Source organism: Salvelinus namaycush, chromosome 28 (genome assembly GCF_016432855.1).
Source record: "Salvelinus namaycush isolate Seneca chromosome 28, SaNama_1.0, whole genome shotgun sequence".
NCBI lineage: Eukaryota > Metazoa > Chordata > Actinopteri > Salmoniformes > Salmonidae > Salvelinus > Salvelinus namaycush.
This window is the reverse complement of record NC_052334.1, coordinates 19,863,666-19,888,823: the sequence shown is the minus strand read 5'-3', so window position 1 is coordinate 19,888,823 and position 25,158 is coordinate 19,863,666. Positions and strand designations below refer to the sequence as shown.

The window sequence follows — 25,158 nt, the reverse complement described above, 5'->3', positions numbered from 1 at the left end:
GTATTTGTCCTTCATAGATTGTTCGCCATCTTCTTTTTAAATAGGGCCAATTTGTTTTCAGCACTTTTAATTCCATGACTGACCAAAACTAATTTTCTCTTGTCCCTCTGCAGAAGACATATGGTGAGCAATATGTTTGGAACATCGAAATGCAATAAAATCACAATATCGAATTGCAATAGATATAGAATCGTGAGAAATGCAATACATATCGTATCGAAACTTAAGTATTGTGATAATATCGTATAGTGAGGTACCTGACAATTCCCAGCCTTACTGGTAAGCCTGGATTGTTGGCAACACAATCTACATAGAAGTGTTGTGTCTATTGTGATGTTTTGTTATGGTGCCTTAGCCTGGTGGTTCCCATGTGGTCTGTTTGTGTGTGTGTGTGTGTGTGTGTGCAAGAACTGACCGGTTCCGCTCTTTATCACTACATAAGCCTGTCTATACTGCTGTAAGATAGTGTTGTCTGTTCCCTATGGTTTTCTATAGAGAACACCACGAAACCCATCCAGCAACCACACATAGGCGAACTCAGTTTTTTACGAAACAATGATAAGCCTGTCTACCTGCCTATCCATGACATGGAAAATGGTCCAGAACAGACTATGGGAGGCGCACAGTACTACATAGAGCCATGACTACATGGAACTCTACTCCACATCAGGTACAGTGCATTTGGAAATGATTCAGACCCCTCGACTTTTTCCAGATTTTGTTACCTTACAGCCTTATCCTAAAATGTCTTAAATTATTTTATCCCTCATCAATCTACACACAATACCCAATAACGACAAAGCAAAAAACAGGTTTGTAGAATTTTACTCATTTATTAAAAATAAAAAACAGAAATATAAGATTTACATAGGTATTCAGACCCTTTACTCAGTACTTTGTTGAAGCACCTTTGGCAGCGATTACAACCTTGAGGCTTCTTGGATATGACACTACAAGCTTGGCACACCTGTATTTGGGGAGTTCTCTGCAGATCCTCTCAAGATCTGTCAGGTTGTATGGGGAGGGTTGCTGCACAGCTATTTTCAGGTCTATCCAGAGATGTTAGATTGGGTTAAAGTCAGGGCTCTGGCTGGGCCACTCAAGGACATTTAGACTTGTCCCAAAGCCACTCCTGCATTGTCTTGGCTGTGTGCTTAGGGTCGTTGGAAGGTGTTGGAAGGTGAACCTTCGTCCCGTCTGAGGTTCTGAGCACCCTGGAGCACGTTTTCATCAAGGATCTCTCTGTACTTTGCTCCGTTCATCATTCCCTCGATCCTGACTAGTCTCCCAGTCCCTGAAAAACATCCCCACACCATGATGCTGCCACCACCATGCTTCACCGTAGGGATGGTGCCAGGTTTCCTCCAGATCTGACACTTGGCGGTGGTGTTATACATTTTGTATTGTAGTGGTGTAATAATGTTATATCATGTACTGTTTTATCTTTTGTTTTGTGTGATGTAGGTGCCTTAATGTGTTTGGACCCCAGGAAGAGTAACTCTACTGTGGATCCCTAATAAATGCAATTACAACATTTATTTCTCTATGTTTACGCAGCACTCTGAGAATATTTTGCTATAAAAATGGGTAGAGGGGTATAATGGGAAGAGTGTAATGAAAGTGAGCTAGACCTCAAGCCAAGGCTAAGACTTCTCTTCCCCTAGCAAGGAAGAGCCAAGTCGAATCTACGCTTGTTTGTTACTATGGTGTTCAGAGTGTTTTTCTGTTGAAGTTTAATTAACCCTTTAGTATTTTAGCTAAACCGGAAATCATACTATTCAGATGAGAGACTTGGAGATGAACGATGTTGAGGTTGGGTTTCAATGTGAACACCACCCTGGTCTGTCATCCTCCAAACAGCCTGGCTTCCCCAGTACAGAGCGTGTCGTGTCTGTGTTTCTTGATGGGTGAGCAGTTAGGATGGCATTAAGCTGTATGTTCCAGACATGGTGATATATTTCCTCCTATGCGTTGACTGCTGCAGCACCTTGTATTGGGTAATGCCAGGAGGCACAGTAGAAGCTAGAATGGCCAGTACATGGCACAGCATCAGGCACGGCTCCTGCTCTTTTAAATATGGATGACTTTTATTATTTTATGGGCGGAAGGGGGGATGGGAGCAGAGTGAGCTGTCGTAAAAGGAGGATCAATAATAAATAGCACTTAGTTATTTTATTCCCACTGAGATTGAACCCTAAAGAGCATTTTTGGCTCTGACACAACTCCGATCACTCTCTAATGGTTATGGAGCTTTTGTCTTGTGTCTGTGTGTGCAGGTGTCTTGCTCAAATAACGTTGAAACCGGTAAAGTCTACGGTTCTGAAAGATAGGCGAGGACAATAATCGGAACTTCACTTCAACTTCTTTAATAGCACAATGATGTATTCTAGATGTTTGTGAAAACCAGACTAGTGCTTGGGAAATATTTGGGCAGAGATACATTGCCCATAACTGCTCTGTAAGCGAAAACCATATCAGTGTCTGTCATCACGTGTCAGTGAGCTTTTCTTCCTAAGTCAGCCAACTGTCTTTCCTACATGTTGCCTTTCTTACTACTACTACTACTATAAGTGTTAGTATCATGCTTTTTTTGTAAGGCCTGATCGGCCCTGGGTATTAGTTGGTTGTCATAGTCACTCAATTAATATAGGTCTTTATTAGTACAAAATATTGCATGTTAACCAATAGTAACATTCCCCAACAATATCACAGTATGTGGAAGTGAATATTGTATTATTTAAGACATATAAAGCATATAGACTGAACAAAAATATAAATGTAACATGTAAAGTGTTTATCCCATGTTTAATTAGCTGTAATAAAATATCCCAGAAATGTTCCATATGCACAAAAAGCTTATTTCTCTCAAATGTTGTGCACTAATTTGTTTATCTGACAGGTGTGGCATATCAAGAAGTTGATTAAACAGCACAATCATTACACAGGTACACCTTGTGCTGGGGACAATAAAAGGCCTCTCTAAAATGTGCAATTTTGTCACACAACACAATGCCACAGATGTCTCAAGTTTTGAGTGGGGGAGCGTGCAATGGCATGCTGACTGCAAGAATGTCCACCAGAGCTGTTGCCAGATAATTTACTGTTAATTTCAATACCTTAAGCTGCCTCCAACTGCGTTTTAGAGAATTTGGCAGTACGTCCAACTGGCCGCACATCCGCAGACCACGTACGTGTATGGCGTCATGTGGGCGTGTGATTTGCTGATGTCAACGTTGTGAACAGAGTGCCCCATGGTGGGGTTATAGTATGGGAAGGCATAAGTTACAACAACGAACACAATTGCATTTTATCGGTGGCAATTTGAATGCACAGCGATACTGTGACGAGATCCTGAGGCCCATTGTCGTGCCATTCATCCGCCGCCATCACCACATGTTTCAGCATGTCGCAAGGATCTGTACACAATTCCTGGAAGCTAAAAATGTCCCAGTTCTTCCGTGGCCTGCATACTTACTAGACATGTCACCCATTGAGCATGTTTGGGATGCTCTGGATCGATGTCTACGACAGCGTGTTCCAGTTCCCTCCAATATCCAGCAACTTCTCACAGCCATTGAAGAGCAGTGGGACAACGATCCACAATCAACAGCCAGATCATCTATGTGAAGGAGATGCATGAGGCAAATGGTGGTCACAACAGGTTTTCTGATACACGCCCCTACTTTTTAAGGTATCTGTGACCAACAGATGCATATCTGTATTCCCAGTCGTGAAATCCATAGATTAGGGCCTAATTAATTATTTAAATTGACTGATTTCCTTATATGAGCTGTAGTTCAGTAAAATCTTTGAAATTGTTGCATTTATATATTATTTCAGTGTTTATATGTGTTTATATATGTGTGTGGGTATATATATATATATATATATATATATATATATATATATATATATATATATATATATATATATATATATATATATATATATATATATATACGTATATGTGTGTGTGTGTATGTGTGTGTGAGATATATATATAAATAAAATTCCACTTCTAACAGTTCCCTACTGTCTCTTCTCTGACACATCCAGTCCAACACTGAACAATTTGTTAATTTTCTCTCCCTGCAGCTCTTCAGAGAAGTAAGAATAATGAAGATTTTAAACCACCCAAATATAGGTAAGCAGAACACACACACATACACCTCCATACACCACACACTACCATACACTACACACCACGATACACCACACACTACCATACAGCTGAGTTACAGATGGTGGTGACAGGATACTCTGTTAATTGTGTTTAATTTTGTACCCCACTTACGTCATGATTTCCTCTGCTCAAATGTGGTTATAATTAAATGTGCAATGATAACCATTTAAAAGAGCGAGAGGGAGCCTCTTCTCCATCCCACCTCCACTATATATAGCCATGGAGCTCTCAGCCACTCATCCAGAGACTGTTAGATCAGCTCACTGAAAACACTGCAGGGAGGCTGATTTTACACTGTATACCCAATAAGCATTAGTGCCCTGTATAATATGCCCACATGTGAGATATGGTAGGCCAGAGAGTGTATGCAGCAACACACACACCATTCTAAGATGAGGGAGTGGAGGAGTGATCAAAGGAAATAAGAAATACATTTGTTCAGGCTCTTCAAGGCTACAGTTGAAGTCGGAAGTTTACATACACCTTAGCCAAATACATTTAAACTCAGTTTTTCACAATTCCTGACATTTAATCCTAGTAAAAAGTCCTTGTCTTAGGTCAGTTAGGATCACCACTTTATTTTAAGAATGTGAAATGTCAGAATAATAGTAGAGAGAATGATTTATTTCAGCTTTTATTTCTTTCATCACATTCCCAGTGGGTCAGAAGTTTGCATACGCCCAATTAGTACTTGGTAGCATTGACTTTAAATTGTTTAACTTGGGTCAATCGTTTCGGGTAGCCTTCCACAAGCTTCCCACAATAAGTTGGGTGAATTTTGGCCCATTCCTCCTGACAGAGCTGGTGTGACTGAGTCAGGTTTATAGGCATCCTTGCTCGCACACACTTTTTCAGTTCTGCCACAAATTTTCTATGGGATTGAGATCAGGGCTTTGTGATGGCCACTCCAATACCTTGACTTTGTTGTCCTTAAGCCATTTTGCCACAACTTTGGAAGTATGCTTGGGGTCATTATCCATTTGGGATACCCATTTGCGACCAAGCTTTAACTTTCTGACTGATGTCTTGAGATGTTGCTTCAATATATCCTAATAATTTTCCTCCCTCATGATGCCATCTATTTTGTGAAGTGTACCAGTCCCTCCTGCAGTAAAGCACCCCCACAACATGATGCTGCCACCCCCATGCTTCACTGTTGGGATGTGGTGTTCTTTGGCTTGCAAGCATCCCCCTTTTCCTCCAAACATAACGATGGTCATTATGGCCAAACAGTTATATTTTTGTTTCATCAGACCAGAGGACATTTCTCCAAAAAGTACTATCTTTGTCCCCATGTGCAGTTGCAAACAGTAGTCTGGCTTTTTTATGGCGGTTTTGGAGCAGTGGCTTCTTCCTTGCTGAGTGGCCTTTCCGGTTATGTCGATGTAGGATTCGCTTTACTGTGGATAAAGATACTTTTGTACCTGTTTCCTCCAGGATCTTCACAAGGTCATTTGCTGTTGTTCTGGGATTGATTTGCGCTTTTCACACAAAAGTACGTTCATCTCTAGGAGACAGAACGTGGCTCCTTCCTGAGCGGTATGACGGCTGCGTGGTCCCATGGTGTTTATACTTGCATACTATTGTTTGTTTTTAAAGACTAGCCTGCTGGCCTTACTGAGTCAATAGGAACATTAGCCCATGCTATTTAGGAGGGATATCACACCTGGCACAAATTATTGTCTAGTTGAGTTTTTCCTGCTGAGGGGTGCCCTATACCTGCGCCCAGAGGGGAGTAGTTCAAAGTCCGGGTACAGGGGGTGGCTTGGGTCTAAAATTATTTTGTGAGCCTTGCGAAGGGCCCTGACCTTAAAGATCTCATCCAAGCCTGTCTGTTTGACTCCAAGTACCTTGCTTGCTATGGTGATAATCCTTCTCAGCATATTTCTCTCGCTGACAGAGGCATTGCCAAACCAACAAACAATACAAAAAGTTAAAATACTCTCAATGAAAGATTTGTAAAGCAGAGTCAGTATAGTACAGTCTACATTAAAAGATCCCATCTTTTTGAGAAAGTACAGTCTCTGTTGGCTCTTTTTGTAGATCAGGTCTGTACATTTACTCCACTGAAGCTTATTGTCCAAGAGGACACCCAGGTATTTGTATTCCTCTACAATCTCTATATTCTGACCTCTGATAGATGTTGCAGAGGTAGGTGTTGTACGCTTCCTGAAGTCTATGCACATCTCTTTGGTCTTGTTGGTATTGAGGACCAAGTGTGATTCCTCACACCACTCTACAAAGTCATCTAGGACCGGGCCATGATGTTCCTCGTCATCATGCAACAGGCTGATCAAGGCAGTGTCATCAGCGAACTTAACGAGGTGTCTGTCAGGATGGGAACTAGTACAACTATTAGTGTACAAGATGTACAGGAGTGGGGACAAAACACATCCCTGAGGAGAGCCTGTGATGCTATTGCGTTTGTCCGACACGTGGGTACCGAATTTTGACTCACTGTGAGCGTTGGCTCAGGAGGTCCCAACAGCCACAAAACCAACTCCCCATCTAAAGAGAAGTCCTGAATGAGTCTCTGTGCCAGAATGTAGGGCTGGATTGTGTTGAAGGCTGAAGAAAAGTCAACAAACAGAACCCTAACATGGGATTTGGCATCCTCTAGATGTCTATAGACCATGTTAAGGAGGGTAAGAATGACATCATCAACTCCTCTGCTAGGTTGATAGGCAAACTGAAATGGGTCGAGAAGCTTCTGGGTGACGCTGAGAATATGACTTTCCACAAGTTTCTCAAGGCATTTCATTACTAAGGATGTCAAGGCGACAGAGCGGTAGTCATTCAACACATGTCCACTTATTTTGTCTGGGCCTGGACTTTTGTCTGTGTTACATCCCTTGAACAACTTTAAAACATCAGACTGTTTAACAACAACTCTCTCAAACATTTGTAATGATGCTTCCATTTGTTATACCTCCAACACAAAGTTGTCTGATTCAAATCTTGAGAAGAAAACATCTCCCAAGGTCAGCACTGGTTTTCCCCCTGCCTATGTGGGGGGCACTAGCCATGGATTTAATCCCTTGCCTGGCCACCCTTGCGTTTTCTGAGGAGAGGGTCCTCTCCACCCTTTGCTTGTATGCCTCCTTGTCCACCAGTATCTGTCTTCTGATCTCACATAGACAGGCTTTAAGAGATGTACAATCACCCTCAGCATAAACTGCCTTCTTCCTATCAAGTAGTGATTTTAGATCTTTTGATACCCAAGGCTTATTGTTGGGGAATATTTTATAGGTTTTAGTAGGCACAACTGACTCAACACAGACGTTTACATAGTCTGAAACAACATCTGTGAGTTCATCAAGATAGAGCTGCTCTCCTCATACCTCCCACATAGTACAGTCAAAACACCCCTGGAGACAAGTGATACTGTTGTCGTTCCAGATCTGGACAGTTTGAACTGTGGGTTTCTCCCTCTCCAGCAGCCGACAGTAGGTTGGCCTGAGGTAGACCACATTGTGGTCTGATGTCCCCAGGGGAGGTCTGGTGATGGCAGAAAACGCATTTGGTATTGTCCCATAGCACAAATCAAGAGTCCTATTTTTCCTAGTGTGACATTTCACATACTGGTGGTATGTGCGCAAAACTTTGCAAGGTACAGTTGTTAAAATCCCCTAAAATAAATTTGGGTGCGTCAGGGGAGATGGATTCCAGTTTCTGTGACAGATTATAAATAATCTCTGATGCCTTTGTTATATTAGCTTTAGGTTGAATGTACACAACGGTAACAAACTATTGGGGGACCTCACTGGGCAGATAGTAGGGTCGCAGCGACACAGAAAGCAGTTCAATGTCGGGCGTACAGAGTCTCTCTCTTACCAGGATCCATTTACACCGCTGGTCCCTGACAATGCCGTCAGCTATCCAGGACACGCATTTTTACAAAGTTGAGCCAGAAAGATGAAATTCTTAATTTGATTTTGAGTGTGGGCCTGAATTCAAGGACAAATCTTTCTCTTTTCCCCATAGTGAAGCTGTTTGAGGTGATCGAGACAGAGAGGACGCTGTACCTGGTGATGGAGTATGCCAGTAGAGGTGAGTAGTATGTTATGCCTCGGCTTCTCAGCCCCCATAACTGCTGTGATGGCATAGGGCTTGGTGAAGAGCCATACAGGAAACTAGGGCTGTCCCCGACTGAAAATAATCATGGTCGACCGAGAGTCATCTGTTCTTTCGACCCATCGATTGGTCTACATTTTCAAACGTGTATTTTTCCATATGTAGACAAATCCTATGTGTTTAATCAAATTAACTACAGTATTTTCACTGAGCTTGTCTGATGTGGGTCTCCCGGGTGGCGCAGTGGTCTAGAGCACTGCATCGCAGTGCTAGCTGCGCCACCAGAGTCTCTGGGTTCACGCCCAGGCTCTGCCGCAGCCGGCCGCGACCGGGAGGTCCGTGGGGCGACGCACAATTGGCTTAGCGTTGTCCGGGTTAGGGAGGGTTTGGCCGGTAGGGATATGTGGATATTGTAAAGTGTAAAGTGTGTAAAGTGTAAAGTGGATATTGTAAGTGGTTGTTCCACTGGATATCATAAGGTGAATGCACCAATTTGTAAGTCGCTCTGGATAAGAGCGTCTGCTAAATGACTTAAATGTAAATGTGTTAAGCGCACTGTTTGATGAAATAATTAAGACACACATGACTAGAGGGAGTCTGACCGCAATTGATTTGATTGTGCCGAGCCGGGCTCAGACTTGATGTGTTAAAAAAAAATGACAGTGAGTGTGACTAGCATCCATTGTCGCTCTCTCCTCCCTGCTGCAGCGACCACCACAGTGTTTATCGCGCTGTTCGTGCTGCTAAAGCTGCAACATAATTACAGCCATTTCTGACTGAAAACTTTTGTTACTGAAATCGCTCATTTGTTTCGGAGAAACATTCCCTATTCTCTCAACCCTTGATCTCTTTACGTGACACATGTATGCATGGCATGCACGTGACCAATAGGACCTGACCTATAGCATATCATAATCACATCAATAAACTGGTTATAATAAACTCTGAACACCCTAGCGCGTGACAAAAAAAATTGAAATGGGGAATGTTTATAGGTTGCTCAGGAGGTGAAGGGTAAGTCAGATGTGTGGAATACATTTGACATGTAGAAAATACTGGAAATAAAGAAAAATAAATCAAATCAAATTTCTATTAGTCACATGCGCCAAATACAACAGGTCTGTAGACCTTACAGTGAAATGCTTACTCATGAGCCCCTAACCAACAGTGCAGTTTCAAAAAATACTGATAAGAATAAGAGATAAAAGTATCAAGTAATTAAAGAGCAGCAGTAAAAAATAACAATATATACAAGGGGGTGCCGGTACAGAGTCAATGTGAGGGGGCACCGGTTAGTTGAGGTGGTATGTACATGTAGGTAGAGTTAATTAAAGTGACTATGCATAGATGACAACAGAGGGTGGCAGTGGTGGTTGGGGTGGGGGGGCAATGCAAATAGTGTGGGTAGCCATTTGACTAGATGTTCAGGAGACTTATGGCTTGGGGGTAGAAGCTGTTTAGAAGCCTCTTTGGACCTAGACTTAGTGCACCGGGAACCATTTGCCGTGTGGTAGCAGAGAGAACAGTCTGTGACTATGGTGGCTGGAGTCTTTGACAATTTTTAGGGCCTTCCTCTGACACCGCCTGGTATAGAGGTCCTGGATGGCAGGAAGCTTGGCCCCAGTGATGTACTGGGCCATTCGCACTACCGTCTGTAGTGCCTTGCGGTCGGAGGCCGAGCAGTTGCCATACCAGGCAGTGATGCAACCAGTCAAGATGCTCTCGATGGTGCAGCTGTAGAACCTTTTGAGGATCTGAGGACCCATGCCAAATCTTTTCAGTCAGGGGGTATAGGTTTTGTCGTGCCCTCTTCACAACTGTCATGGTGTGCTTGGACCATGTTAGTTTGTTGGTGATGTGGACACCAAGGAACTTGAAGCTCTCAACCTGCTCCACTGCAGCCCCGTTGATGAGAATGGGGACGTGCTCTGTCCTCTTTTTCCTGTACAATCATCTCCTTTGTCTTGATCATGTTGAGGGAGAGGTTGTTGTCCTGGCACCACACGGCCAGGTCTCTGACCTCCTCCCTATAGGCTGTCTCGTTGTTGTCGGTGATCAGGCCTACCACTGTAGCGTCATTGGCAAATGTAATGATGGTGTTGGAGTCGTGTCTGGCCGTGCCATCATGAGTGAACAGGGAGTACAGGAGGGGGCTGAGCTGAGGGGCTCCTGTGTTGAGGATCAGCATGGCGGATGTGTTGTTACCTACCCTTACCACCTAGGGGTGGCCCGTCAGGAAGTCCAGGATCCAGTTGCAGAGGGAGGTGTTTAGTCCCAGGGTCCTTAGCTTATTGATGAGCTTTGAGGGCACTATGGTGTTGAACGCTGAGCTGTAGTCAATGAATAGCATTCTTACATAGGTGTTCCTTTTGTCCAGGTGGGAAAGGGCAGTGTGGAGTCTAATAGAGACTGCATCATCTGTGGATCTGTTGGGGTGGTATGCAAATTGGAGTGGGTCTAGGGTTTCTGGGATGATGGTGTTGATGTGAGCCATGACCAGCCTTTCAAAGCACTTCATGGCTACAGACGTGACTGCTACAGGTTGGTAGTCATTTAGGCAGGTTACCTTAGGGTTCTTGGGCACAGGCACTATGGTAGTCTGCTTAAAACATGTTGGTATTACAGACTCGGACAGGGAGATGTTGAAAATGTCAGTGAAGACAGTTGGTCAGCGCATGCTCGCAATACACGTCCTGCTAATCCGTCTGGCCCAGCGGCCTTGTGTATGTTGACCTGTCTAAAGGTCTTACTCACATCGGCTGCGGAGAGGGTGATCACACAGTGTTCCGGTACAGCTGGTGCTCTCATGCATGTTTCAGTGTTATTTGCCTCGAAGCGAGCATAGAAGTAGTTTAGCTCGTAAGGTAAGGAGCAAGCTCTACGTAGCATATTATGTGTGCCAAACAGGTTCTGTTAGATTACAATATAGTTTCTCTAACCGTTTGGATCAATGTAAACAACTTTTTTTGTAACGTCTTTATTACAGCAAAATGGAACAGTTTATTTATTGTTCACGCTAATTATTCAAGGGTCAATGATTGATTGCATTTCAAATCATGAATGACTCATGCTGTGTGATGACATTAATGAATGAGTGATTGATTGTTACAGTACTGTAAGTTATATATTGAAATATAGACCAAAGTAAGTTTCAGTATTAAGAATAGACAGGATGCGCTCTTAGACCTACAGCTCAATGGTGGTTATGCGAGGCAGCTATACTAAGCCTGCTAATGATAATGACATTACTTATTATTATAATCATGATAATCATAACAATAATAGTCATAATAACAATAATGAGATCAATTTGGAACAGTGTAAGCAGTGTAAGCAACACTAAATACATTATAAATAATACCAGACAGGCTGTTCTAACTAAAAACAAGGTAAAGCCTTTATTACAGTATAGCAAACAGACTTATCCGACATGTTGTGTGTGGTTTGGTGCTTACGAAGGCTTGGTGCTCATGGAATCAGTATGCTATTAAACAAACAGGCAACAGAAGCAGGATTTGTCTTATTTCTGTCGATATATTGATGATTTTTAAGCCTGGCACATTTAACAGTTAGGCTACTTTTCTTAGACAATTAAGTCAAAAGGCTGTTTTTCTCATCTCGTCATTCTGCTGCTGCCTCCACAGCATTGTTCTCAACACCAATATGCTGGTTAACTTTGCTATTATGCACAAAGCAACATGGTCTAGGCGCCAACAGTGCACTGATGTGTTTCAGAACCGCTGACAGCGACTGCTATCCTACGCGGGAGAAAGCGCATATGTTATAAAATATAATTTTTATTAGTGTTGCACCATTGTTCCAACATAATATAACCATATACAATTTCAGTAGCACATGTCTTAGAGTGATGGACTGTGCCATCCCCACGGCCTCCATAATGGAGTAGTCCACTCAAACAGGTGCCAATTAGACAGGTGTCTTGTACACCATGAAAATTATTTATTTTTTCAATTGCTACTGCTCCAATAAAGAAATCTCAGTCAACCAAAAGCCTATTGACCAAACAAACGACCAGTCAACAAAATGGGGTCAGCCCTACAGGAAACATATCATATTCAGTACATTGCAACAGTGGCCACTGGCAACCTACTTCTAGGAAATCTGAAATGTGTGTTGACGCGTCCTGCATTTAGAGCAGAGTTGGAGAGCACTGGTGACTCTCTTTTGCGCACATAGGCCTACAAGCTCGCTCTTTCGCACACACGCTCACTTGCTGCTCCCGCAGATCAACACTGATTGTGTGTGGGAGGGTTTCGGGGATGCAGAACAAAATGTTTTATGGGGCAAGTTGTTAATGCTGGACCCCCCCTTCTCACCCCCTAACCTCTCAGCTGCTGTTAGCACACAAGAGAGCTGTGTCACGTTTTAGCATGGACGGGTTTGAGAGAACACAACACAGCTGCGTGGGCTGAAGAAAGCATCTGATGTTGTAGCGATACTCAGAAGCTTGTGCCTTCAGGACAGAACTACAGTAAAGGAATTAGAGTTCTGTGTCTCTCTGTCGGTGTGAGGAACAGTTAGGTTCACATGCTCCTCATACTGTGTTTTAAAGTAGTTTTTGATTCGGATTATTCTCTAAACTAGGGCTGTTCAATGTCGGTCCTGGAGGGCCGAAACACTTCTGGTTTTCATCCTCTCCTTCTAATAAGGGTTTAATTCAGACTTGGGACACCGGGTGTGTGCCATTAACTACCAGGTAGAAACAAGACACGGAAGTATTTTGGCCCTCCAGAACCGGAATTGAACAGCCCTGCTCTAAACCTTGACCTTATTTGATGTACAAAGTGTTTTCGTACCGTTTTCCCTTTGAAATACACAGCCTATAATTTAATATCCTTACTGTTGTCTTCTTTCTCTTGCAGGAGAGGTCTTCGACTACCTTGTTGCACACGGAAGGATGAAGGAAAAAGAGGCCAGGGCTAAATTTAGACAGGTAGGTACAGGACTTTACCCGCAGTGTGCTGGATTCTCACCCTGCCTGCCTGTCTGCCTGCCGATTCCTCACTGGTCAGTGTCCTAAACCACCCAGGATAGACTGCTGTTACTGTTAAGTTATGAGAAATGGCAAAACACAGAGCTCCCCTCATCGCTTATCTATCTCCCACTGACAGTGACACACTGGGGATGTGCTGCCTCCACACAGCGCTCTGCAGTGGGAGGATAGTCAGGCACACTCAGCAATGTCGAGGCTATAGCTAACTACTTCCCTGGTCTGACCGCAGGTTCATCTTTCTGCAGAGTTTCATTGGGAGTGATAAATCTCGAGCAGATGCTCACACAGGAAGAGGAGACCCAGTTTTCTCCAAGCTTCATGTCTACACTCTGTTTCTTAGACATGGTCTCTTTTTAGTTGTATCTGTCTTCTCACTCGACACCACATCTCCTCACCACATCCTTCACCTAGGGGGGTTGTACACCACATCTCCTCACCACATCCTTCACCTAGGGGGGTTGTACACCACATCTCCTCACCACATCCTTCACCTTGGGGGGTTGTACACCACATCTCCTCACCACATCCTTCACCTTGGGGGGTTGTACACCACATCTCCTCACCACATCCTTCACCTTGGGGGGTTGTACACCACATCTCCTCACCACATCCTTCACCTTGGGGGGTTGTACACCACATCTCCTCACCACATCCTTCACCTAGGGGGGTTGTACACCACATCTCCTCACCACATCCTTCACCTAGGGGGGTTGTACACCACATCTCCTCACCACATCCTTCACCTAGGGGGGTTGTACACCACATCTCCTCACCACATCCTTCACCTTGGGGGGTTGTACACCACATCTCCTTACCACATCCTTCACCTAGGGGGGTTGTACACCACATCCTTCACCTAGGGGGGTTGTACACCACATCCTTCACCTAGGGGGGTTGTACACCACATCTCCTCACCACATCCTTCACCTAGGGGGGTTGTACACCACATCTCCTCACCACATCCTTCACCTAGGGGGGTTGTACACCACATCTCCTCACCACATCCTTCACCTTGGGGGGTTGTACACCACATCCTTCACCTAGGGGGGTTGTACACCACATCTCCTCACCACATCCTTCACCTTGGGGGGTTGTACACCACATCTCCTTACCACATCCTTCACCTTGGGGGGTTGTACACCACATCTCCTCACCACATCCTTCACCTAGGGGGGTTGTACACCACATCCTTCACCTAGGGGGGTTGTACACCACATCTCCTTACCACATCCTTCACCTAGGGGGGTTGTACACCACATCTCCTTACCACATCCTTCACCTAGGGGGGTTGTACACCACATCTCCTTACCACATCCTTCACCTAGGGGGGTTGTACACCACATCCTTCACCTAGGGGGGTTGTACACCACATCTCCTCACCACATCCTTCACCTTGGGGGTTTGTACACCACATCTCCTTACCACATCCTTCACCTAGGGGGGTTGTACACCACATCTCCTTACCACATCCTTCACCTAGGGGGGTTGTACACCACATCCTTCACCTAGGGGGGTTGTACACCACATCCTTCACCTTGGGGGGTTGTACACCACATCTCCTCACCACATCCTTCACCTAGGGGGGTTGTACACCACATCCTTCACCTTGGGGGGTTGTACACCACATCTCCTTACCACATCCTTCACCTAGGGGGGTTGTACACCACATCCTTCACCTAGGGGGGTTGTACACCACATCCTTCACCTTGGGGGGTTGTACACCACATCCTTCACCTTGGGGGGTTGTACACCACATCTCCTCGCCACATCCTTCACCTTGGGGGGTTGTACACCACATCTCCTCACCACATCCTTCACCTTGGGGGGTTGTACACCACATCTCCTCACCACATCCTTCACCTTGGGGGGTTGTACACCACATCTCCTCACCACATCCTTCACCCAGGGTGGTTGTACACCACATCTCCTCTCCATATCCTTCACCCAGGGGCGGTGTGAAAACTGTGCCAGGTGGAAGACTAACTGTATCACTCTGTATGTGTGTTTCTCTGTAGATCGTTTCTGCTGTGCAGTACTGCCACCAGAAGCACATTGTTCATAGAGACCTGAAGGTAAGGACCCAGTGAGGGTGGGTGAACTAAAGTGGCCAAAGGCGGTGCTTTTTCCTGCTCACATGTTCTCCGTTGCACCACATACTCACTTAAAATGCCATTCCATTTAGCCAGCCTCTGATATGCTGCCACATGTAGAATAAATATTGATGCTTCTGTATTTTTATCTCGGTTAGCGTGAGGGGGTCGACCTCAGTGGGAGTTACTCTGTTCAGAGCTCCCATCTCATTTCCATCAGCAGCGTGTCCATACTCTGTAGAGCTTCATGAATGATCCATGAGGACAGATATGTAAGAGCAGAGAGCAGCTGTCTCCCCCTGTGTGTTTGACACTAACTTTGACTTGTAGAGCACTTTGTTTTGTGAGGGGTTTTTCTGTAGAGGGATCAGTAGATATTTTTTGTGCCTTTGACATCTCTACCTCTGATTGGAACTCTACTGTCAGCATGGATCTTTGTGGGTTATTCAAATGTGTTATGCTTTTACCTGTGCCCTAGGTAGTCTGTTACCTCTGTCTTTCAATCTGACGTCCCAGCGACCTCTCACCTCATCACCTCATTCTTCTCTGCCTTCCCCTCCTGTGTCTCTAGGCAGAGAACCTGCTGCTGGATGCAGACATGAACATTAAGATAGCGGACTTTGGCTTCAGTAATGAGTTCACCATGGGGAACAAGTTGGACACGTTCTGTGGCTCCCCACCCTACGCCGCCCCGGAGCTGTTTCAGGGAAAGAAGTACGATGGGCCCGAGGTGGACGTCTGGAGCCTGGGGGTCATCCTCTACACACTGGTCAGCGGCTCTCTGCCCTTCGACGGGCAGAACCTCAAGGTATGTAGAAAGACTCATAGAAATACTTCCATACTCAGTTCCTTTGTCTGTGGGAGATTCATAGTCAGTGAAACATAGGGGTAAAACTTGAGATAAGATGTCCTCACTCCTGTCTCACTCACTCTTTCTCCCGGTCCGTCTCTCTGTAGGAGCTTAGGGAGAGGGTTCTGAGGGGGAAATATCGTATCCCCTTCTACATGTCCACAGACTGCGAGAACCTCCTCAAGCGCTTCCTGGTGCTCAACCCGGCCAAGCGGGGGACTCTCGAGGTGAGAGAGGACAGCGAAAATGTAAATATTCAACACTTTATTCACTCCACCGTGGCATGATGGCACTCCAGAGCATTCTCTCCATCCACCTGCCTGCCATCTCTCCATCCGCCTGCCTGCCATCTCTCCATCCGCCTGCCTGCCATCTCTCCATCCGCCTGCCTGCCATCTCTCCATCCGCCTGCCTGCCATCTCTCCATCCGCCTGCCTGCCATCTCTCCATCCGCCTGCCTGCCATCTCTCCATCCGCCTGCCTGCCATCTCTCCATCCGCCTGCCTGCCATCTCTCCATCCGCCTGCCTGCCATCTCTCCATCCGCCTGCCTGCCATCTCTCCATCCGCCTGCCTGCCATCTCTCCATCCGCCTGCCTGCCATCTGTCCATCCACCTGCCTGCCATCTCTCCATCCCGCCTGCATGCCATCTCTCCATCCGCCTGCCTGCCATCTCTCCATCCGCCTGCCTGCCATCTCTCCATCCGCCTGCCTGCCTGCCGTCTCTCCATCCGCCTGCCTGCCTGCCATCTCTCCATCCGCCTGCCTGCCTGCCATCTCTCCATCCGCCTGCCTGCCTGCCATCTCTCCATCCGCCTGCCTGCCTGCCATCTCTCCATCCGCCTGCCTGCCTGCCATCTCTCCATCCGCCTGCCTGCCTGCCATCTCTCCATCCGCCTGCCTGCCATCTCTCCATCCGCCTGCCTGCCATCTCTCCATCCGCCTGCCTGCCATCTGTCGATCCTCCTGCCTGCCATCTGTCGATCCTCCTGCCTGCCATCTGTCGATCCTCCTGCCTGCAATCTCTCCATCCGCCTGCCTGCCATCTGTCCATCCGCCTACCTGCCATCTGTCCATCCGTCCATCCGCCTGCCTGCCATCTCCCCATCCGCCTGCCTGCCATCTGTCCATCCGCCTGCCTGCCATCTGTCCATCCGCCTGCCTGCCATCTCTCCATCCGCCTGCCTGCCATCTGTCCATCCGCCTGCCTGCCATCTGTCGATCCTCCTGCCTGCCATCTGTCGATCCTCCTGCCTGCCATCTGTCCATCCGCCTGCCTGCCATCTCTCCATCCGCCTGCCTGCCATCTGTCCATCCGCCTGCCTGCCATCTGTCGATCCTCCTGCCTGCCATCTGTCCATCCGCCTGCCTGCCATCTGTCCATCCGCCTGCCTGCCATCTGTCCATCCGCCTGCCTGCCATCTGTCCATCCGCCTGCCTGCCATCTGTCCATCCGCCTGCCTGCCATCTCTCCATCCGCCTGCCTGCCATCTGTCCATCCGCCTGCCTGCCATCTGTCCATCCGCCTGCCTGCCATCTGTCCATCCGCCTGCCTGCCATCTGTCCATCCGCCTGCCTGCCATCTGTCCATCCGCCTACCTGCCATCTGTCCATCCGCCTGCCTGCCATCTGTCCATTCGCCTGCCTGCCATCTGTCCATCCGCCTGCCTGCAATCTCTCCATCCGCCTGCCTGCCATCTCTCCATCCGCCTGCCTGCCATCTGTCCATCCGCCTGCCTGCCATCTGTCCATCCGCCTGCCTGCCATCTGTCCATCCGCCTGCCTGCCATCTGTCCATTCGCCTGCCTGCCATCTGTCCATCCGCCTGCCTGCAATCTCTCCATCCGCCTGCCTGCCATCTCTCCATCCATCCACCTCTCCATTCCTTGGGCCGGCATCTGCTCGACACTCATCACACCGCTCTCTTTTTGTACTGATTATATATTCTCCATTCTCTTTCTCTCCTCTGTTGGCACAATACATAATTCATGATCCCTCTTGTTTTTATCTTTCTTGTTTTCTGAGTTTTAGGCAGAGCAAAATGCAGGCACCAGCACATAGTTGTCTTGGTTTCTGTGTGTTCACGTTATGTGTGCTCACATCCATCCTCATCCCTCTTGACACTAGAAGTTCAGATTACATACAGTCCTGCATTGAAAGATGTCATTTAGAAGAGATATCGGCCTCGTGGTTGTACATTTCCTATTATCATTATCTTGTAAACCCATCGTACACGACCGTCCGATTGATTGGTGAGTTTGTTTGAGAATTAAATTAGACTGACTTTAAATGACGATTCAGCTTTCAAACAGTGGAGCATTGATTCGAATCAAAATCTCATTTCCAATTCTTATTTTTAGAGGAAATCACAATTCAATTTGTTATTTGAGTGCAATGAGGTGAAATAAGTGAACCTTTAAGTGGATTTAAGAAAGCGATCATGAGTTAAAGGACCCTGTTTTATGAGGACTCTTTTTTTAACATTTTATTTCAGCAAATCATGAAAGACCGCTGGATCAATGCGGGATCGGAGGAGGACGAGCTCAAGCCTTTCGTAGAACCAGAACAGGACATCGCAGATCAGAAGAGAATAGGTACTAAGAGGAGAAAACGACTCTTGTTTTTGAGCTTCACGAACTCTAACGTGTGGAGGCAGCAGCACAGCAACATAATCGCTCTCAGTATTTAAGCACTTTACAGTTTTCAAAAGAAAAAGATCAAACGCAGCATAAAAACTACTAAGAGCCTCCGAGAGGGAGAGACACATGAGACAGAGAGAACCTCCACATCTTGGCCTGGATAAAAGCACTAAGGGGTAGAGGGAGGGGGAGAGAGGGTGTACATGCTGAAAGATGTCCTCTGGAGTCTGGGGGTATTGCATAACAGCAGCTGGGATTTCTGTCAGAGCACGTTGGTTAGAGGGAGCTGCCAGTCACCTAGCGCAGAGAGAAAGAGAGCGGGCGGGAGGGAAAGATGAAATGGAGCACTGAGGGCTCTGTAGTCTAGTGGAGAGAGATCACGTTTCAGGGCGTTCCCCATCTCATTCACCCAGTGGAGAAGCACTGACTCCTCAGTGGGTTTAGTGAAGCCTGATCTGCCTGAACACATTGATTGTGGAGCACTGTATAGCCTAGTGGGGAGATGGATAGAGGGAGCTGATGTATGGTGGAACTGCCGCTCCGGGAGCTTCCCCACCTGGCATGCTCCTCTCAATGTGATGCAAGTAGCGCAGTGGGGGTGTAATCACTCCCCATCTTCCACTGCCTCCCAACCAATCACTTCCACCCCCGCTGTGCTGCTTGCATCACCTGTCCTCCTCTGCTGACGGATGGGGCAAGAGGGAGGAGGGGGGCCGGGTGATGACACCTGAGCTAGAATGCAATGCTGACTCACTCGCATGATGAGGTTGCTGCTACATTTAATAAGTGGTGGAACATCTCTTGTCGTTATGGTGAAAAAGGAAGATATAATATGTTTGCTTTAAATGAGTCAGAGGAGCAAGTGTGCGTAATTGCTTATGAATTTTTTATCTATGTAGAACACACTAAGGATGTGGGCTGCTATTGGTTGCTCATACTGGCGAATAAAGACCTTTCTGGTATTATGGCATTCATTTTGGGCTGCAGGATTGGGGTCAATTCCATTAAATGAAAAGTCCCTTAAAATAAGACAGTTTTTGACAGTGCTTGTGGAGGCCAGGGCTGTATATGTGAACTCATGTCTCTGTACTGTTCCAGATGTAATGGTGGGGATGGGCTTCTCTCCAGAGGATATCCAGGAGTCTCTGGCCAAGATGAAGTATGATGAGATCACTGCCACCTACCTGCTGCTGGGGAGGAAGTCTTCTGAGGTCAGAGCAACACAATGGATAGTTGTTGATGTCTTTGCTCTAGTGCTTAGTATATCCATTAGTGTCCAATCTTTTGAATGTGTGTGTTTGTAACCTTTGACCTAGCTGGAGCCAAGTGTTTCAACCTCCAGCAGCAACCTGTCCCTGGCTAAGCCCCGGCCCACCAGCGAGCTCAATGGCCAGTCCCCCTCACACCTCAAAGTCCAGCGGAGCGTCTCCTCCAACCAGAAACAGAGACGCTACAGTGATCAGGGTGAGACACTCTATCAGTCAGTCATTAACAACCATTCAGAGGGAATTCTCATCTTTGACAAATGCGTTTCAGCTCTACCATTTCCTCTCTTCCTCGTTTTCTCTCTCTTCTCCAGTGGGTCAGAATGTTGCCCCAGGTTCAGGACACCCTAAGAGGAGCCAGACCAGCACGGCCGAAAACAACATCAAAGAGGAGGGAGGGCGCAGTGTCCCCGGGGGGCGCTGTGTCCCCCCACCCAGCCCCTTGCTGGGGAACGCCAACAACCCCAACAAGGCTGATATTCCCAATGGCAGGAAGGGGGTTACCACTGTTCCCAACGTGAGTGTCTGCTATTCCATCCCATTATCAATTGTATAACATATTCTTACACTTGAAGTGGGGATGAATCCTCCATTCCGATATGATGATTTGTGATATTATTCCACCCTGCAGAATAACACTGGCTCTGACGGGATGACGAGGAGAAACACGTACGTGTGCAGCGACAGGAACGCTATGGACTGTCTCTCTGTCATTCCCAATGGGAAGGAGAACAGGTAAGGAACAGGCTAGAATTTTACTGTGTTCCCTGTGTTCTCCACATGGCATCAGCATTCAACACAGCACCTTCACTGTTTCTCCCCCCAGGGGCACAGAGGAGGGAACTATGTGTATCAATACTGTTATTATTGACAGAAGTTATTGAAGAAAAACAAGACCAGGCCTCCAGGGGAGAAATATCCTCAATGTTGTGCTCTTCATCTACTTTCCCCCCATCGCTTCTCTACTTTCCCCCCATGGCTTCTCTACTTTCCCCCCATGGCTTCTCTACTTTCCCCCCATCGCTTCTCTACTTTCCCCCCATGGCTTCTCTACTTCCCCCCCATGGCTTCTCTACTTCCCCCCCATGGCTTCTCTACTTCCCCCCCATGGCCTCTCTACTTTCCCCCCCATGGCTTCTCTACTTTCCCCCCCATGGCTTCTCTACTTTCCCCCCCATGGCTTCTCTACTTTCCCCCCCATGGCTTCTCTACTTTCCCCCCCATGGCTTCTCTACTTTCCCCCCCATGGCTTCTCTTTTTTGGCCCCTTTTTTCCTCCCCCCAACCTTCTGGTTTCTTCGTGGTCTGGTCGTGTCCCAGTATGACTGAGACGTATGCCTGTGTGATGATTAGCCCGTCCTCTGGCTTTGCCCAGGTGTTGACTGGTCCTGGTCTGGCTCTGGTCCTGGTCTGGCCCTGGACCTGGTCCCGGTCTGGCCCTGGTCTGGCCCTGGACCCGGTCTGGCCCTGGTCTGGCCCTGGCCTTGGCCCTGGTCTGGCCCTGGCCTTGGCCCTGGCCTGGCCCTGGTCTGGTCCTGGCACTGGCAGCTCCACTACCTACCTCTGGCTTGACTATCCAAACCTGTGCTAGTCACTCCATGTTTCACCAACAAGTTTTCCTCTCTTTGTTTAGTTCTATCTGGATATTAGGACTCCAACTCACTTCAACAATATCACACTATAGTGAACTACTAGAATAACTCTAAATGAACATTATTGACACAGATTAGATGTCATTTTAGAATTTAGAGTTTAGGACTTGAAGGTAAGGTACTGGTGATATGATAATGTCCCAGCTGTTGATTCTATGTATAGAACTGGTATGTACAGCCAGGTGTTTGTCTTTCTTCTCCGTCTGATCTCTTCCCTCCGTCCTCCCTGCAGTGTGGCCGTGTCTCCTGGCCAGCGGAACCCTGTGGCATCCACCCACAGCATCACCAGCGCCACCACGCCAGAAAGACTACGTTTCCCACGAGGCACGGCGAGCCGCAGCACCTTCCACAGTGGTCAGCTGAAGGAGCGCCGCACGGCCACCTACAACGGGCCCCCAGCCTCACCCACCCTGTCCCAAGACGCAGCGCCCCTTTCCCAGACCCGCAGCCGCGGCTCCAGCAACCTCTTCTCCAAACTCACCTCCAAACTCACACGCAGGTAGGTGTCCGGGACTACAGCTTCATGCCACTCAATTCAACTATGAGTCCAAGCCCCTAAAATATACTATGACTATATCAAGCTATATGGTTTGTTTTTAATCATTCTGAGTGGGCTTTGAACGGCGTGCTTTTTAGCATCATGAATCACATTGTGTGGAACATCCACAGTCCTACTAACAATAGATTGTTCCAGAAGCACTGATAACGTAGCCTGGGTGCCAGTCTGAGAAAGACATCAAATTAAACATACCTCAAGTGTAAACCAGCAGGGAAAACCAACTTGAATTTTTGTCCAGACTGAGTAGATTGAACACATCTCAGACAGGCAGCCAGGCGACTGTCAACAATTCGGGGTTGTCCCGAGACTAACCTGACATGAGGAATAGAAATCAACATATGTCATTTGAACCTTCTCCTCCTCGCCATTGATTCCAACCACCCTGTTTCTTTTCACTCATTTCAAGTTTCAACCAATCATATTCTTTCAGTTTCTTGCCTCATTTCACTGTTTCTGTGTGTTTGCTGATTCTGTTGTAGAAACATTTCCTTTAGGTTTACGAAAAGGTAGGACCCCCTATTACCTTCAGTGTGTGCAATTAATCAACTAAAACCAGTACTAGGACAAGCTGGAACTGACATACTGCTTAGAACCTCTGTTTTGTGACAGTGATTGGTCTTAGGCTTCTGGAGTTAACGATGGGTTAGATTGTAAGGGCAGTGTTGCTCTCTCGATCGGTCAGTTAGTTAAAAAATCCATCAACAGTCAACAGAAAGCTTGACACTAATCAATCTCCAATGCATGCAGTGGGGACGGTCCTGCTTACAAAGTTGCTATTGACTCTGATTTGTTTTTAACAAAGTAATGATTGATCTGTATTGAACTGTTGTTCCAGGTAAGTTTGTGTTTTTTATGTAGACAGATCTGTGCTTGAAAGGTAGACAGATTATATTTGTCTATTCTAACTTGTCTTTATCTCTGTCCATAATTGGATTTTGCTGTATCTTATTAGTTGTGACCAATGCTCCCTATAATAACTTTGCTGGCTTGTAGGAATGTGATCGACTTTGTGATGTGGCGATGCAGGATATAGAGTATTCAGATAATAATTATTGTTTATAAGGCTTTGGGAACTTCAGTTTGTAATATTTCTTTGTGGAGTCGTGTTCACTTGTTGGGAACCGAGAGGGTTGTGAAATACTTTTTGTGAACCAGGCGTTCTGATGAGCAAGATCAGAGGGATTTATGTCTTGATACATCAATTTGTAAACATTTACAAGCAGATGGTCTGGCAGGTCAGGATATGTTGTTTACAAAGCTGGGACAATAGGCAAAGCTCTCCCACCATACCTCCTCTTCAGACATAACCTTCTGTTCTTCAGTCTGATTAAGTGACACACTGACATCTAGTGGCTACCAGAAGTTCTACATCTTGGGAAGTTGTCACCTTTTGCAACACTTCCATATTTCTTCATTCACCAGGTCCTTGTCACTCATTTCATTTCTCTGTTGATTCTTATTTCTGCACAGAGTAACATCCTGGAAACGATTGGTTTAAGTATAGGGAAGGAAGTCTCTTGTCTCAGTAGTAGGCAATGCGCTTTGATTTCTGTTCCCTCCCTTCACTCTTCTCCTCACTATTGTACTGCTGTGTGCCAATGTTTCCCTGACCTTTCTGTGCCTTTTAACCTTGGACCTTTTCACTGCTCTTCCTCCCTTCAGGGTCAGTATTGACCCGACCAAACGCCAGATGGCCAAATCAGGGCCTGCCATCCCTTCTGCCCAGGGAGCAAAGACTCTTAGTAAGTCTTCTGTTCACCTACCTCTCCCCTTCTTTTCTCCCCCTTTCTTCTTCCTTGTCATCCTGGCATCATCGGCCTGTGATCATGTCGAACATCAAGCTTCTTTCTCTGTTCATGTATCCGTAAAAAATACAAGCTTTTTTTCAGAATCCATTTTTTCTTCCAGATTCAGCAGCAGAAGATATAGAGAATTGTAGGAAGTCGCAGATGGAGACCTAGAGTAAGGGATCATTTCAACCCTTATGTCCCCACAAGAGTTAGTGTCAGAGTTCTGTGTGGAGAGAACGAATTTGTATACACACCCCAACACAGTCACATTCCCTTCTCTCCAGTATGTGTATGTGACAGACACTCCCAGCCCCTCTCCCTGTCCCAGATAAAGTCTCAGACCTTTTTGTGTCCCTCATCCCCCTGGCTTGAGGCTGATATCTTGCCCACTAACTAATACCCCTCCAGGAATCTAACTTCCTCTACCCTCCCGTAGAATCATTTCAAGGCTAGTCTGCATGTGTGGAGCACAAAACTCATTAGGGTCTGGACCTGGTATGCAGTCCCTGTCTACAATGGCCCTATGACTGGTTGCCTGATTGTCTTTTTAACCAACCACCCTCTTCTTTGGGGTGGCAGGTAGCCGAGTGGTTAGAGCGTTGGGCCAGTAACCGAAAGGTTGCTAGATCGAATCCCCGAGCTGACAATGTAAAAATCTGTCGTTCTGCCCCTGAACAAGGAAGTTAACCCATTGTTCCTAGGCCGTCATTGTAAATACGAATTTGTTCTTAACTGACTTGCCTTGTTAAACAAAGGTTAAATAAAACAATTAAAATACAAATATGAATTCTTGAAACATATCCAGTGTCACGCCGAGAGAAGAAACATCGGACTAGGGGACCTCTGTTCTGCTGTCTGTCTAGAGTAGACCGCATGAGTCCTCCCACAATAGCCCCAGTCTGCATGCACTGACCCAAATGCTGCGTTCGTAACAAAGTGGGTGGTGGGAATTTAAAACCATAAACAAATTATAGTGTTAAAAAAACATATTAATAGATAGCTTTTTATAAATAATGTTTTGTTGCATTTAACTGCTGTTCTCG

At 46.4% G+C, this 25,158-nt stretch overlaps 1 protein-coding gene across 12 annotated transcripts in view; it reads left to right on the top strand.

Moving 5' to 3' along the window:
* LOC120023151 (MAP/microtubule affinity-regulating kinase 3-like) overlaps positions 1 to 25,158 on the top strand; it is a 36,162-nt gene that overhangs the window by 9,340 nt on the left and 1,664 nt on the right. For 4 of the 12 annotated variants that reach the window (XM_038967158.1, XM_038967154.1, XM_038967152.1 and 1 more), the window contains 12 exons: positions 4,096 to 4,144; positions 8,168 to 8,233; positions 13,141 to 13,211; positions 15,287 to 15,343; positions 15,933 to 16,169; positions 16,319 to 16,438; positions 18,706 to 18,805; positions 19,949 to 20,061; positions 20,167 to 20,314; positions 20,430 to 20,632; positions 20,747 to 20,850; positions 21,999 to 22,265. In XM_038967158.1, coding sequence (XP_038823086.1) covers positions 4,096 to 4,144; positions 8,168 to 8,233; positions 13,141 to 13,211; positions 15,287 to 15,343; positions 15,933 to 16,169; positions 16,319 to 16,438; positions 18,706 to 18,805; positions 19,949 to 20,061; positions 20,167 to 20,314; positions 20,430 to 20,632; positions 20,747 to 20,850; positions 21,999 to 22,265 — 1,535 coding nt within the window. Of the gene's footprint in view, positions 1 to 4,095; positions 4,145 to 8,167; positions 8,234 to 13,140; positions 13,212 to 15,286; positions 15,344 to 15,932; positions 16,170 to 16,318; positions 16,460 to 18,705; positions 18,806 to 19,948; positions 20,062 to 20,166; positions 20,315 to 20,429; positions 20,633 to 20,746; positions 20,851 to 21,998; positions 22,266 to 23,987; positions 24,068 to 25,158 lie in introns of all 12 variants that reach the window. The other 8 variants (XM_038967153.1, XM_038967151.1, XM_038967149.1 and 5 more) reach the window with 5 other exon arrangements.